Source organism: Trifolium pratense, linkage group LG3 (assembly GCF_020283565.1).
Source record: "Trifolium pratense cultivar HEN17-A07 linkage group LG3, ARS_RC_1.1, whole genome shotgun sequence".
Taxonomy (NCBI): domain Eukaryota; kingdom Viridiplantae; phylum Streptophyta; class Magnoliopsida; order Fabales; family Fabaceae; genus Trifolium; species Trifolium pratense.
Window position 1 is genome coordinate 46,792,623 of NC_060061.1, and position 12,642 is coordinate 46,805,264.

General features: G+C 30.6%; 2 protein-coding genes and 1 pseudogene across 2 annotated transcripts; 2 read left to right on the forward strand and 1 right to left on the reverse strand.

Moving 5' to 3' along the window:
- The first annotated feature begins 1,800 nt into the window (after window positions 1-1,800).
- Window positions 1,801-6,905, forward strand: LOC123917184 (protein trichome birefringence-like 43). The gene is made up of 5 exons (XM_045968843.1): window positions 1,801-2,233; window positions 3,993-4,164; window positions 5,343-5,518; window positions 5,611-5,769; window positions 6,326-6,905. Exons 1-5 carry the CDS (start codon window positions 1,965-1,967, stop codon window positions 6,618-6,620), a joined length of 1,071 nt encoding a protein of 356 aa, XP_045824799.1. The 5' UTR covers window positions 1,801-1,964; the 3' UTR covers window positions 6,621-6,905.
- A 775-nt stretch (window positions 6,906-7,680) lies between these two features.
- On the reverse strand, window positions 7,681-8,088 carry LOC123915259 (egg cell-secreted protein 1.1-like). The gene has a single exon (XM_045966400.1). It carries the CDS (start codon window positions 8,086-8,088, stop codon window positions 7,681-7,683), a length of 408 nt encoding a protein of 135 aa, XP_045822356.1.
- Window positions 8,089-10,385: 2,297 nt separating this feature from the next.
- On the forward strand, window positions 10,386-12,058 carry LOC123917185 (annotated as a pseudogene).
- Window positions 12,059-12,642: the final 584 nt, after the last annotated feature.

Below are 12,642 nucleotides of genomic sequence, written 5' to 3' on the forward strand. Positions count from 1 at the left end.
TGAATTGCTGATAATCACACATTCACACCTTTAATGCATGAAGCAAAATTAACGGCAATAAAAATAAGAGGGACAACAATAATAATCACAAGTAAAATATACAAGATAAAGGAGAAGAAGAAAAAATATGATATTTATTTACTCAGTTCAGTTCAACAATAACCTACGTTTGGGGAAGAGAGCAATGATCTGTTCCACTATATCAATAACTTTCATTACAACAAGATTTCAAAAGCTATTAAAACAACAACGAGCACACCCATCAACAACGGCTTGCAAAAAGCATTGGAAATCATCACATTCGCTCTAAGGGTTTACCGTCTTCTCATTTCTTATGAAAATCTTTTAAAACTTTTGCGGGATTGTCACCTCTAATTTTGGTATTTTTATTTTTCGCTTTTTATTTTTATTTTTCTTTTTGCTTTTTCGTTTTTTTATTTTTCTTTTTGTTTTTCTTTGGGTAAGGTTTTGGCCCTCACTTTTGTATAGTTTTTCCCTTTTTTTAATATATATTATATGATCAAAGAGACATAAAATTTGTGCTACTAGATGCGATGTCTATTTAACTAAAAAAATATTTTTTGTTTTAATAAATTATATTCTTTAAAGTTTGGTCCTCCTAAATTTTTTTTTTTTGTCTCCCTCCCTAATCTAACCAACAAAGAAAGATATCATCGATCATATCATGCATGTGAATATGTATTCCTATGAAACAATGGCCGTCAATTATTGTAGACGGTCTCCTTTCGTTTTCCTACCGCTGACAAAACTAATCTTGACAGCTTATGCACTCATCATTGTAAATATTTTCCCTCTTTGATAATAAATTTAAACATTTTGCTTATTATATACAATAACAAAATTATTTACACTCAAACTTCATCATACCTAAATAATCAAGATATCAATATGAGTCAAAACACGGAGTAGTTTAAATATATCAATGTATGACTTAATTAAGGATTACGTTCAACAAAACAAAATGGGGTTATACATCATAAAATGTAGTTTATATATATAATTGCCTAAATTATAATTGCGTTTGCAATTGTCAAACTTTTGCGTTTGGGTTAATTCCAATAGCCATCTATGAGTAGTAAGAATTTTGTATCAATATGTTTGTAAAACTAAAACATCATCAATAAAGTAATTACCTGCTTGGGAACTAATTCATTGGAAAATTAAAAACGGAAACAATGAAAAACTAGAATGAGTATATAAATAGTGACATCTCTTATGTTTTACATGATAATAAAATGGTTTTTTTTTACATTACCCTTTGATAATTTGAGAGTGTTTATCTAACAACCAATGAGAACAAGTTATATGCACATATATAAAGTAAACGTTGGTTAAATATTAGTTGTGAGAACTACACATAAATCTACTTATGTTGTTTTTTTAATTGATTTTTGGATAAATATTCCAATTGTCCCGTAAAAAATTGTAAAGGAACAAAATAGATCTTACTATATAATTTTTTAACGATTTAATTTAGTCGCTCGCATAAAACACTATCTAAATTAGTCACTCACGCACAATTATACGAAGAATTTAATTTATATGCACCGTCAGTGTAAAATTATTTTACACATGCGTCCAATAATATATCAACACATCATATATGATATTTAAAAACAGATGATGTATCATGTTCATTAAATGATGTGGCAGACATCATTGAATACATGTGTAAAGAATCTTTACATTGTCGGTGCACAACAATTAAACTCATTTTGAAATGGGGGAAGTTTTTGGTGGTATATATACTACATATACATTGAGTGTCCAATTTAAATACATTTGATGTTAACTTTTCTCCCTCCTAATATCCTATATTCGTGTGACTCATACTAGCACAACTAATGCATAAATAGAGACACAAACCTTATCAAAAAATTTGCAAACCGCTTCCATAATCAATTAATTGATCACATCTACACCAAAAGAAAAACACTTTTGTCATGAGCACAACTACTATGAGACCTATCATCATATTTGTATTGATGTTTCATGCCCTTTTCATGGTTCATGTACATGGAAAGACAATAAGGTTTGCAAAGAGTGGTTGTGATTTGTTTAGAGGAAGATGGGTTTATGATGAATCATACCCTCTTTATGAAATTTCACAGTGTCCCTTTATAGAGAAAGAATTTGATTGTCAAAGTAATGGTAGACCAGATAAATTTTATCTCAAGTATAGATGGCAGCCCTCAGAGTGTAATTTACCAAGGTACATACATACATACTCTTTTAGTTACTCTTATTCTTTTTATGTGATGTGATAGAAATATAATTTATAAGGGTTTTAATCACGATTAGGGTCGAGTTGCTATACTTGATTATACGGAGAATTGCAATCAAATGTGGATAATAAAACATTATAACTTCAATTAAGATGGTAGAGACATAAAAAATACTTTCATGTCACCATCCAAATCGCGGTTGCGTAGATATTTAAAACCCCCAATAATAAAGAAGCATGATTTTCGGTGGTGATAACCATGGTTGTGAATTCTGAACACAATATAATGGTTTTAGACATCTCTGCAATTAGGCCTTAACAACAACTGTTGTTTTGGGCTTTCGGCTGTATTTAATCACAAATTTAGTTTATTCCGATGTATAATGGGGGTTATTTTAATCTATTTACTAATTTGAAAGTTCTTGTTGTATTGATTTCTTAAATGGAAAAAAAAAAATGCAACCTTAGTAATAATAGAAAGAAAGACAAATCCAACTAAGGTAACAACCATTGGAATAGGTAAATGGTGTCTTCATGGTGATGGCAAAGTTGAGACTTGGACATGATATCTTTCCCGCCGTTTTCTCCAAAAATTAAAATTTTGTGGTAAACAAAACCATGTGATCTGAATTTAGTGTAATGCTCTCTATTAAATGTCAATAATTTCTAGCTAGTTAAAGAATAAAATTATTATGATTATAATTATAAGTTGTGAACCTCCAATTAACATAAGCCATTTCTTTGTTTGTTAGGGTGTCTATTCAATGTGTCATACAACAAAAGGTTGTTGGGCTTAATTATTCTACACCCGATTCTTTTATAAAAAATAATTGACTTTTTAAGTTCATTAAATTACATATATATCTGATCTATATTTAAACCTATTAATGATTCAATGAATTTAAAAAGTCAATTATTTTTTATAAAAAAGATTGAAAGAAATATATTATTGTATATAATTAAACTACCATATGCATAATGTGTGAATAAGTTGACATTATGATGTCTATATAGTGAAATTGCTTTCAATGTGTATGTGTAAATAACCTACTTGAAATCTACATATCTAATGTGACTGTGGCTTGAATGTGGACCCTTCTGACTAGTACCATTATCCAATCTTGTTGAATGGTCATCTAATTTCCATAATATGTAAATTTATCTCTTAAGATATTTCCCTAATAATACTCATCCATTTCATTTTTCTCCCAACACATTATCATCTTGATACTAGCTAGTTAAAGAATAAAAATGATTATGATTGTAATTTGTGAACCTCCGATTAACATAAGCCATTTCTTTGTTTGCTAGGCTGTCTTTTCAATGTGTCATACAACAAACAATTAGTTAAAAGGTTGTTAGGTTTATACTTCTGTCCTATTTTCAGTCTTTGTTATAAGAAATTATTAACATTTAAATTTATTAAATAACTGATATATCTGATCTATAATATATGATTTATATTATAAATCTGATACATTAATTATTTAATGAATTTAAAATGTGAGTTTTTTTTTTTTTTTTTTTATAAAAAAGACCGTAAGAAATATATAATACTTGTATATAATTAAACTACCATATGAAGTATGTGTGAATAAGTTGAAAATGTGAAATTGCTTTCAATCATTTTGTCTTCATATAGGACCACATGCCTTATTAGATTGAAACAAAAATACATTTAATGATGATTAAGGCCATGCAATTTGATTTGAGCCACATATGATTTTGAGTTAACATTATGATACAGATTCAATGGTGGAGACTTCTTAAGAAGACATAGAGGGAAAAGTATTTTGTTTGTAGGGGACTCTTTGAGTTTGAATCAATGGCAATCACTCACTTGCTTGCTGCACATAGCTGTACCACAAGCTCACTACACCTTAGTCAGGATTGGTGATCTCTCCATTTTCACTTTCACTGTTAGATCTCTATCCTAATTATTATTTTTCATTTATTATTTCCTTTATCTTCTCTTACTCATTATAACAAATTAAATCTATTAATTAAAATTAAAATTTTACAAATCAACATTAATCCCACAGTCACAACTTTCAACCGTCTGATCTGAATTGAAGGTTGAAATTATTTTACTGTTAAACTAATCTAGACTGTCAGATCTCAAATCAACAATCCAAATTTATTGCGTGAATATTTTACAGCAGACAATCCTGGTCCTATTCATCCCCAATTACTTGAGTTATGGTAACTAGTAAACTCGTTGTGCAGTTGTGCTTTTTTTCCTATGCAGTATCGACACATATGCAGACATAAAATTGACACAATATTAGTAATAAATTAAAAAATTAAATATAATCACAGATGTTCGTGTATGATATTAGACAAAAGTTTTGAGAATTCTATTTTGGATTGTTGACAAAACAAGAAGTAGATGGAGGCATAAAAAGCCAAAATGTTACTCTCACATAAAAATGAGAGAATATTGTCCTAAAAAATGTTTAAAAGAAACATAAAAAAGTAATTTAGTCCTTCCTTAATAGCTAACATTACATGGATGGAATCGTAAAATGTTCAATGAGAAACTAAAATAACAAAATCTTCACATTATATGGTTGAAATCACAAAAAAGAAAAATATTATAAGGAGTAAACTGAAATTCGTTATCATTACAAGAAATAAAATCTGTTTAACAAAAAAATTAACAATAACTGGGGATGATAAATTTTCACATATACAATATATGACCAATGTGTAAATCAAGATATTGAGCAAAAGTATATAATGAACTCTCCTTAGAATGAATCGTTCGGGAGAATTTGAGTTCGATTTCTAGTGAATACAATTTTTGGACAGATTTTATTTATCTCACAGTCGAACTCTACGTTATACGAGGAGTCCAGGACCTCTTTCCTTGAACGAGAGGGTTAATATACAAAAAATATACATATGAAATGAATAGTCTTTTACTAGAAACAATCATGATTTATCAATATATGTTAAATTTAACCTAGGACTTTTGTTCAAACAAAAATCTTAAGTTGAGTTCAGTTATTGTTCAAGTAGCACATAACTTTTTGTTTTTGTTTTTAATTATGCAAAGTAGTTTATAACTTACAAGTATATATGACATGATTTACAGAGCTATGATGTTAAGGTGATGTTCTCACGCAATGCATTTTTGGTGGACATTGTTGGTGAAAATATTGGTAGAGTCCTCAAATTAGATTCTATTGAAGCTGCCAAAACATGGAAAGGAATTGATGTGTTGATTTTTGATTCTTGGCATTGGTGGCTTCACACAGGAAGAAAACAACCGTAATTAAAATTCATACACATTCTTTATTATTGGTTTGATTGCATAGACAAATACATTCTCTTCCCCCCTTACTTTTATTTTGTACAAACAGATGGGATTTTATTCAAGAAGGAAATAATACATTGAGAGATATGAATCGTTTGGTTGCATATGAGAAAGCATTGAAAACATGGGCCAAATGGGTTGATGAGAATGTTGACATTACAAAGACAAAGGTGTTCTTCCAAGGAGTCTCTCCAGATCATCTAAAGTAAGTATTTGTTGCCATTTTCATGAGTACAGGGTAAATTGAGTACAATATAATTTTTTTGTTAATTAAAATTTAAAAGTTTGAACCTCGAACCCGGAGTCCAAGTAATGTCACTGCATATATACTATACATCCGATCCTTAATATAAAAAAGAATTCACTTTTTAAATACATTGAAAAGTTGATATATCTAGACTATATAAGATTAATGTATCTATAGTCAATATAGTTTAGATGCATCGATCTTTCAATATATCTAAAAAGTAAATTTTTTCTTATATTAAGGACTAGAGGGAGTGTTATCGATGCATCCTTTTGCGTACAAATTATCATTTGATAAGCTTGTGATATACTCTTTTCAGGCTTAATTATAAACTATTTTTTTTTTCGGATTTATTGAATAACTAATATATCTGATCTATATTGATAACTAAATAATCAGAAAATATTTAGTTTTAATTAATGCTGGAGGGAGTATTATTTAGTTTCCTTGTATATTTAGAAACATTATAAGAGAACCAAAGTGTAATTATTATTATTTTTAAAAATATTTTCAGCTCAAAGCAATGGGGAGACCCAAAAGCAAACTTTTGTGAAGGACAAGAAAAACCAATAATAGGATCAATATATCCAGGAGGCCCACACCCAGCAGAGTTAGCTTTAGAGAGAGTGCTAAGAGCAATGAAAAAACCCATACATTTGCTTGATATCACTACTTTATCACAGCTTAGAAAAGATGGTCACCCATCAGTTTATGGACATGGAGGACATAGAGATATGGATTGTAGCCATTGGTGTTTAGCTGGTGTTCCTGATACTTGGAATCAACTTTTATATGCAAGTCTAATTTAAAATTGATTAATGCCTATATTCTTAAATAAAAAATATGCCCCTAATATACATGTATATTTCTATAGGTTGATCAAATAAGATTGATCAAATAATATATCTTATTTCATATTCTAAGTGGGGATTTTTAAATGGACCGGCCCGTCAAAAATAGTGGGTTAAATTGGCCGGTTTGATGGGCCTGGCCCGTTTTGCAACCCGACTTTTTATATAGGATGAAATTTTAAGTTGTTAATTGTAATTACTATATATATTGATTTGAGAACAAGATTAAAGATTCCATGAGTATCAATCTGTTTTTTCTTATTAAAGAAACTGTATATACTATATAGATTATAGAATATTACAGTGGTTATACCAAAAAAAAAAAAAGAATATTGGAGTGGTGAAATATGATAAGGCGTATATGAAACATGTCTAACAATAACACTACTAGTAATTTTTTTTTAAGAATAATAGCTAGTAATTTTAATTTATCTTGTTAATGTATGTTCCAGAGTTTTCAAAATTATTTTTACTTTAATATTTTTTACCCTTAAGAAGGAAATAAGATCTGTATCTGCATATAATTTCAAGTTTCAAGGTTCAATTTTCCACTACAAGAAGAACAGAATTGTTTGAGGGCCAAAAGCCCTCAAAATCGCCAAGAAGTGCACCCAAATAACATATGGGACACACAATGTATGGTCATCCCTTCTAATCAAATTCTCTATAAGCAAAAGTTAATTATCGGATTCATGAAAATTATTTAAGAGATCTAAATCACTTACTACTTAGATTAATTCAATGTTATTACTTCGTTGCGGTCAAACACAAATATCGTATATGAACCACACAATATTAAGGGAAAAATGCATATCACATATCATCGGTTTAGAGTTTAGAACAAATAAAAAGCTTAAAAGCAGATTTATGTTTCATAGTAAGAACTAAGAAAAGTATAAATTAAGGCCACATCAAAACCAAAATAAAAAGGAAACAAAATTGTAACATTTTTATTAAGTGTTATTGAAAACCATAAACGACCAAAGTTACATAATATTATGATTCCTTTAAGGGTCAATCACACTTTATGATCAACCAATGATACTATTGGTGTTGATGGTGGTGGTGAATGAACATCCTCAACTTTATCACAATAACCTTCCAATATATCAGTCTCTTCATTTGTGAATCCAAGTGATGCAACAACATTAGGCCAACAATCATGTCCAATAACCCTAATTGCTTGACAACAACCACTTCCTAAAAAAGTCTCACCATTAACAAAAAATGTTATAATTTCACCACTACATGCTTGTAGCTTGAATAGGGATTCCCAACAATTAGAAGGCTCATCACTCACCTTCAATCTTGATTCAAGGCTCATCACATTAGAAGGGTTGGAAAGTTGTCTAGACTCTATAGATGTTGATGAGATCAATCCAATGATCACATGAGCAACAAGAACTATAGCTTTGAGAGAAGTCATTATGTATAAAAAGTTATAATATTTGAATACGGTGAAAACATGCTTAGGGTCTTATTATATATATATAGTTGCTAGGTGTAGGGGAAATGTATAATTAGTAACGGTAGGTTGATGGTAGATGAAGGTAAAAATAATTGTGTAGTGGTTGCACAATGGTATATGAAAGATTGAGAATGTTCATATTCTCAATGCTCGAGATAGAACACTAATAATTGGGTTGAATTTAAATGACAATTGATTCTATAGTTTTTTTTTTTTTTTTACGGCTCTATAGTTTATTTGTATCTTAGTAAATTAGTCTCGGGTTATCTTAGTAAATTACACCGCAAGTCCTTTATCTTATTTTTTTGTAACACTTTGGTCCTTTATCTTTTTTTTTAACACTTTGATCCTTTATCTTTCATTTGTAACACTTTAGTCCTTTATTTTTTTTTATTTGTAACACTTTAGTCCCTTTTTTGTAACAGTTTGGTCCTTTATCTTTTTTATATTTGTAACACTTTGGTCCTTTATGTTTTATAAATAAATAAGATAAGGACCAAAGTGTTACAAAAAAAAGATAAAGGACCAAATTGTCACAAAAAAAAGATAAAGGACCAAACTGTTACAAAAAAATAAGATAAAGAACCTGTAGCAGTGTTTTAAAAACCGGACCGGACATCAAACCGGTGAGGGCACTGGGTCACTGGTTCATTGGTCGAACCACCGGGTCACTGGTCGAACCGCATGATAATCCGGTATAAACCGGATTAAACCAGTGAAATGAACCGGTCTCTATAATAAAACTATATAGTTATTAAACTAGATCGAACCGGATGACTTGGTCTCCAAATAAATCTAAAAAATATCATGCATCTTAAGAAACTAAAATTATCATAATTTCTTATAAATTATAGTAATTTCACACCAAATTTTTTTTTTTGACACCTAAAAAACATTATATATATACTATATTAGTGTTTTAAAATATCATCATATCACATATGTTAGTGGTTTTATTAGATAATTTAATATCATTGCTACTTATTTAATTAATGAATTTTATATTATTATCATTTGAAAGACACCTCCGTAAATAACAAATAAAATAATACTATTTTTATTCAAAAAAGAAAAGAAAAAGAGTTTGGGTTGGGCCTTGATTTTAAAAATCCAACTTAATGAAACCCTACAGATCCATTTTTCAGTTGTCAGCAGCATCGCCTCCACTTCTCTTTCTCTTTAGATCTCAAAATTAGTTTCTCAAATTACATAGCACTGTACAAATACACAATTTTTGTCTTTGCTCTTCTATACAATTTTTGTACTTGCTTGTTCTTCTACAAATACACGAAATCACAACTCATCCCTTTCAACTCAACTCTCTATTTTATATTTGGGATGGTGTTTGTTTTGAGATTTCATGAAAACATTTTATCCTTTCCTTCTCATTCTGAAACCGAAATTCCAAAACAATATTATTTTCTGGCTTTTTCTTGCCGTACCGTCACAATTGGATGTGGATGTGGAGGATAATTTGTTCTATTCAGTCTCTGTTTCTCTTTCTCGTTCATATTTCTATTTTCGTTGATTTTCATTATGAAAAGAAAAAAAAAAGAGAAGAAAACGATGTCGTTTCAGCGCAGATTAAAGAAGAAAAAACAAACGCAGTTAAACCGCCGGTTTTCAAAACCGCCGGTTCGCCGGTTCTTACCGGTTTTTTCCGGTTTTTTCCGGTTCTTACCGGTTTGACTGCTTACCCGGTCCAGCAGTCCGACCAGACCGTTGTACCCTCCGGTTCCCGGTCCAACCGGTTCGACCGGCCGGTCCGGTCCGGTTTTTAAAACACTAATTTTGCCTTTTTTTTTTTTTTTTTGTTTTTATCATTGGTTCGGAAGTCAGTTTTGCCATCAAGTGGTTCCAACCTCTTTCCGATCGCTAATGCGGAGATCGAACTGTGGTCTCTCCCTATCAAGTTCAGCGTCAATCACCATTGAACCAAATAACGATTGGTAGATCTTTTATAAATATTTTAAAAAAATATTGATTCAATTAAACTGTCATTCGCGATCAATCAAATTTCTATATTTTAACAACACTATCAACACTTTATAAATTTACAACAAATGTAAAAGCAAAATCCAAAAGATTGAATTACAAAAACAACTATTTCGTGAGTTCTTGTTAAAAAAAACTACTTCGTGAGTAGTGCCATTTCCTTATCCATCAATTCAGTAGACAACTTGGTTGTTCACACTTAATATCAAGCTAATGCACTTCATTATCCCCTCCCCCACCTGACCCTACAATTCCAAAACAAAAGTACACCGGAGGGATTCCACTCTGTGCAACAAGATGCAGATGAAAATCTATGAACCACAAAGCATTTAGAAAGAAGAAAAAAAATTCCAACAATCCAAAAAATGACAACAATTAAAGCTTTTTACACTGTGACACCAAATGAATCAACTCCAAAGGGTTGTTTATGGCTCTCAGATTTAGATCAAGTTAGAGTACTTGGTCGTCTCAGTCACTCATCACAGATTTACATTTACAAACCAAAAAATAAGAACCAAAATAAGAGAACCATAATAGAAAGTAGAAACCTTAAAAAAATCTCTCAGCAAAATTCTTGTTCACTACTATCCTATAGCTGGTCGTTGTTGTTACAAAGAAGGTGGTCGAATCGAGTTGGATCTCAATGCGAAAGGAGCTGTTTTGATAGAAGCTGAAACCACTAAAACAATTCATGATTATGGTGACTTTTCACCTTCTGATTCCACCAAAGAGCTTATTCCAAAAGTTGATTATAATCAACCAATTGAAGAAATACCATTGTTTGTTGCTCAAGTAACAAGATTTCAAAGCTTTGGATTTGCAATTGGATTTGGAATTGCTTATTCACATCCTTTATCTGATGGGGTTGGTTGTTTTAACTTGATGAACTCATGGGCCAAAATTTCAAGAGGTGAAACACTTGAGGATAATGAATTACCATTTTTTGATAGAACAGTTCTCAAATTTTTACACACACCAATTGAGCCGCGCTTCGACCACATAGAATTAAAGCCATTGCCTCTCATTCTAGGAAGACCTGACACTGATATTGAAAGAAAGAAGAAAATAACAGCTGAATTCTTGAAACTTACAGCAGAAGAAGTTGAAAAATTGAAGAAAAAGGCTAATGAATATGATATTCCAAAGGGGTCAAGATCAAGAAGACCTTATAGTAGATTTGAAGCAATTACTGCACATATTTGGAAAAGTGCTTCAAAGGCACGCGAGCTTAGTGAGAATCAACCAAGTGTTGTTAGGTTCAGTGTTGGAATCAGGAATAGAATAATTCCAAATCTTCCTAAGAATTATTATGGAAATGCTTTGATCCAAACAGCAGCAACAAGTTACATTGGAGAAATCAAATCAAAGCCATTGAGTTATCTTGCACAAAGGATTAGGGAAGGGAATGAGTTGATAACAAATGAATATATAAGGTCACAAATAGATGTTATTAGAGGATTTCAACATTTAGATGATGCAAGGAAATTGTTTTTAGGTGGTGAAGGCAAGAATGCTGCATATTTTGTTGGGAATCCAAATCTTCATATAACAAGTTGGATGGCTATGCCTGCATATGAAGCTGATTTTGGGTGGGGAAAGCCTTTTCATATAGGTATGTATGGGGTCTGTGTCTCCATTTGATAAGGGATTGATTCTTATGAGTCCTGATGGTGATGGTTCTGTTATTGTTTGTATGCATTTTCAAGTTGAACTTATGAAGCTTTTCAAGAAGTTCTTCTATGGGGATTTATATGAGTTGTTCTCATCATCAAGATTGTGATGTAAGCTTTGAATGTGATGTGTCATGTTTTTTACTTTATTCAATTTTCTATGAAACTCAAACCTGTACCTTTTGGTAGTTCTTTTATGGAGATACAGGTTTGATAATGTAGTTTCCTTTTGTGTAAGCTGATATTTTCTTTTTGTGGATTAATCTTTGAATGTGATATTTAATCTCTAGTGCTTCTTCTGCTGTTAATTAAATTGCCTTGCTCATAATTTTAATTTATTCTCTGTTTTTTTTTTCACAAGTATCTGATCCACTAAATCGCTTAATATAATTTGGAGTCAGTTCTGACATTAACTGGTTTCAGCCCCCTCCTGGTCAGAGTTGCGGGAATCGAACAGTGGTTCTCCTTACCAAATTCAACGCCGATCACTACTGAACCAACTAACGATTTGTTTAGTGTGATTTTAGCGCATCCAAAATCCAAATTCATCTGATCCATCCACTTTAGCACCCCTAGTGTTGGCTACGAAGGAATTTATTAGCCAAAACTGAAGTCATGTATAGAATGTAATAAATTTAAAATTATTTACAATTTTGGTCGTCCTTATATTTTTACTATTTTACAAAATTAATTTCTCTATTTTAAAATTTGACAGATTTATTTATTCTATTAAATATTTGGTCTAAAATATAGGAGTGATATAATTAACATGTTTGAAATAACGTTTTTTTTTTAAAAAATTCTTAGATTTTATCAAGATATCTTTCTCATCATAAAATGATAAAAA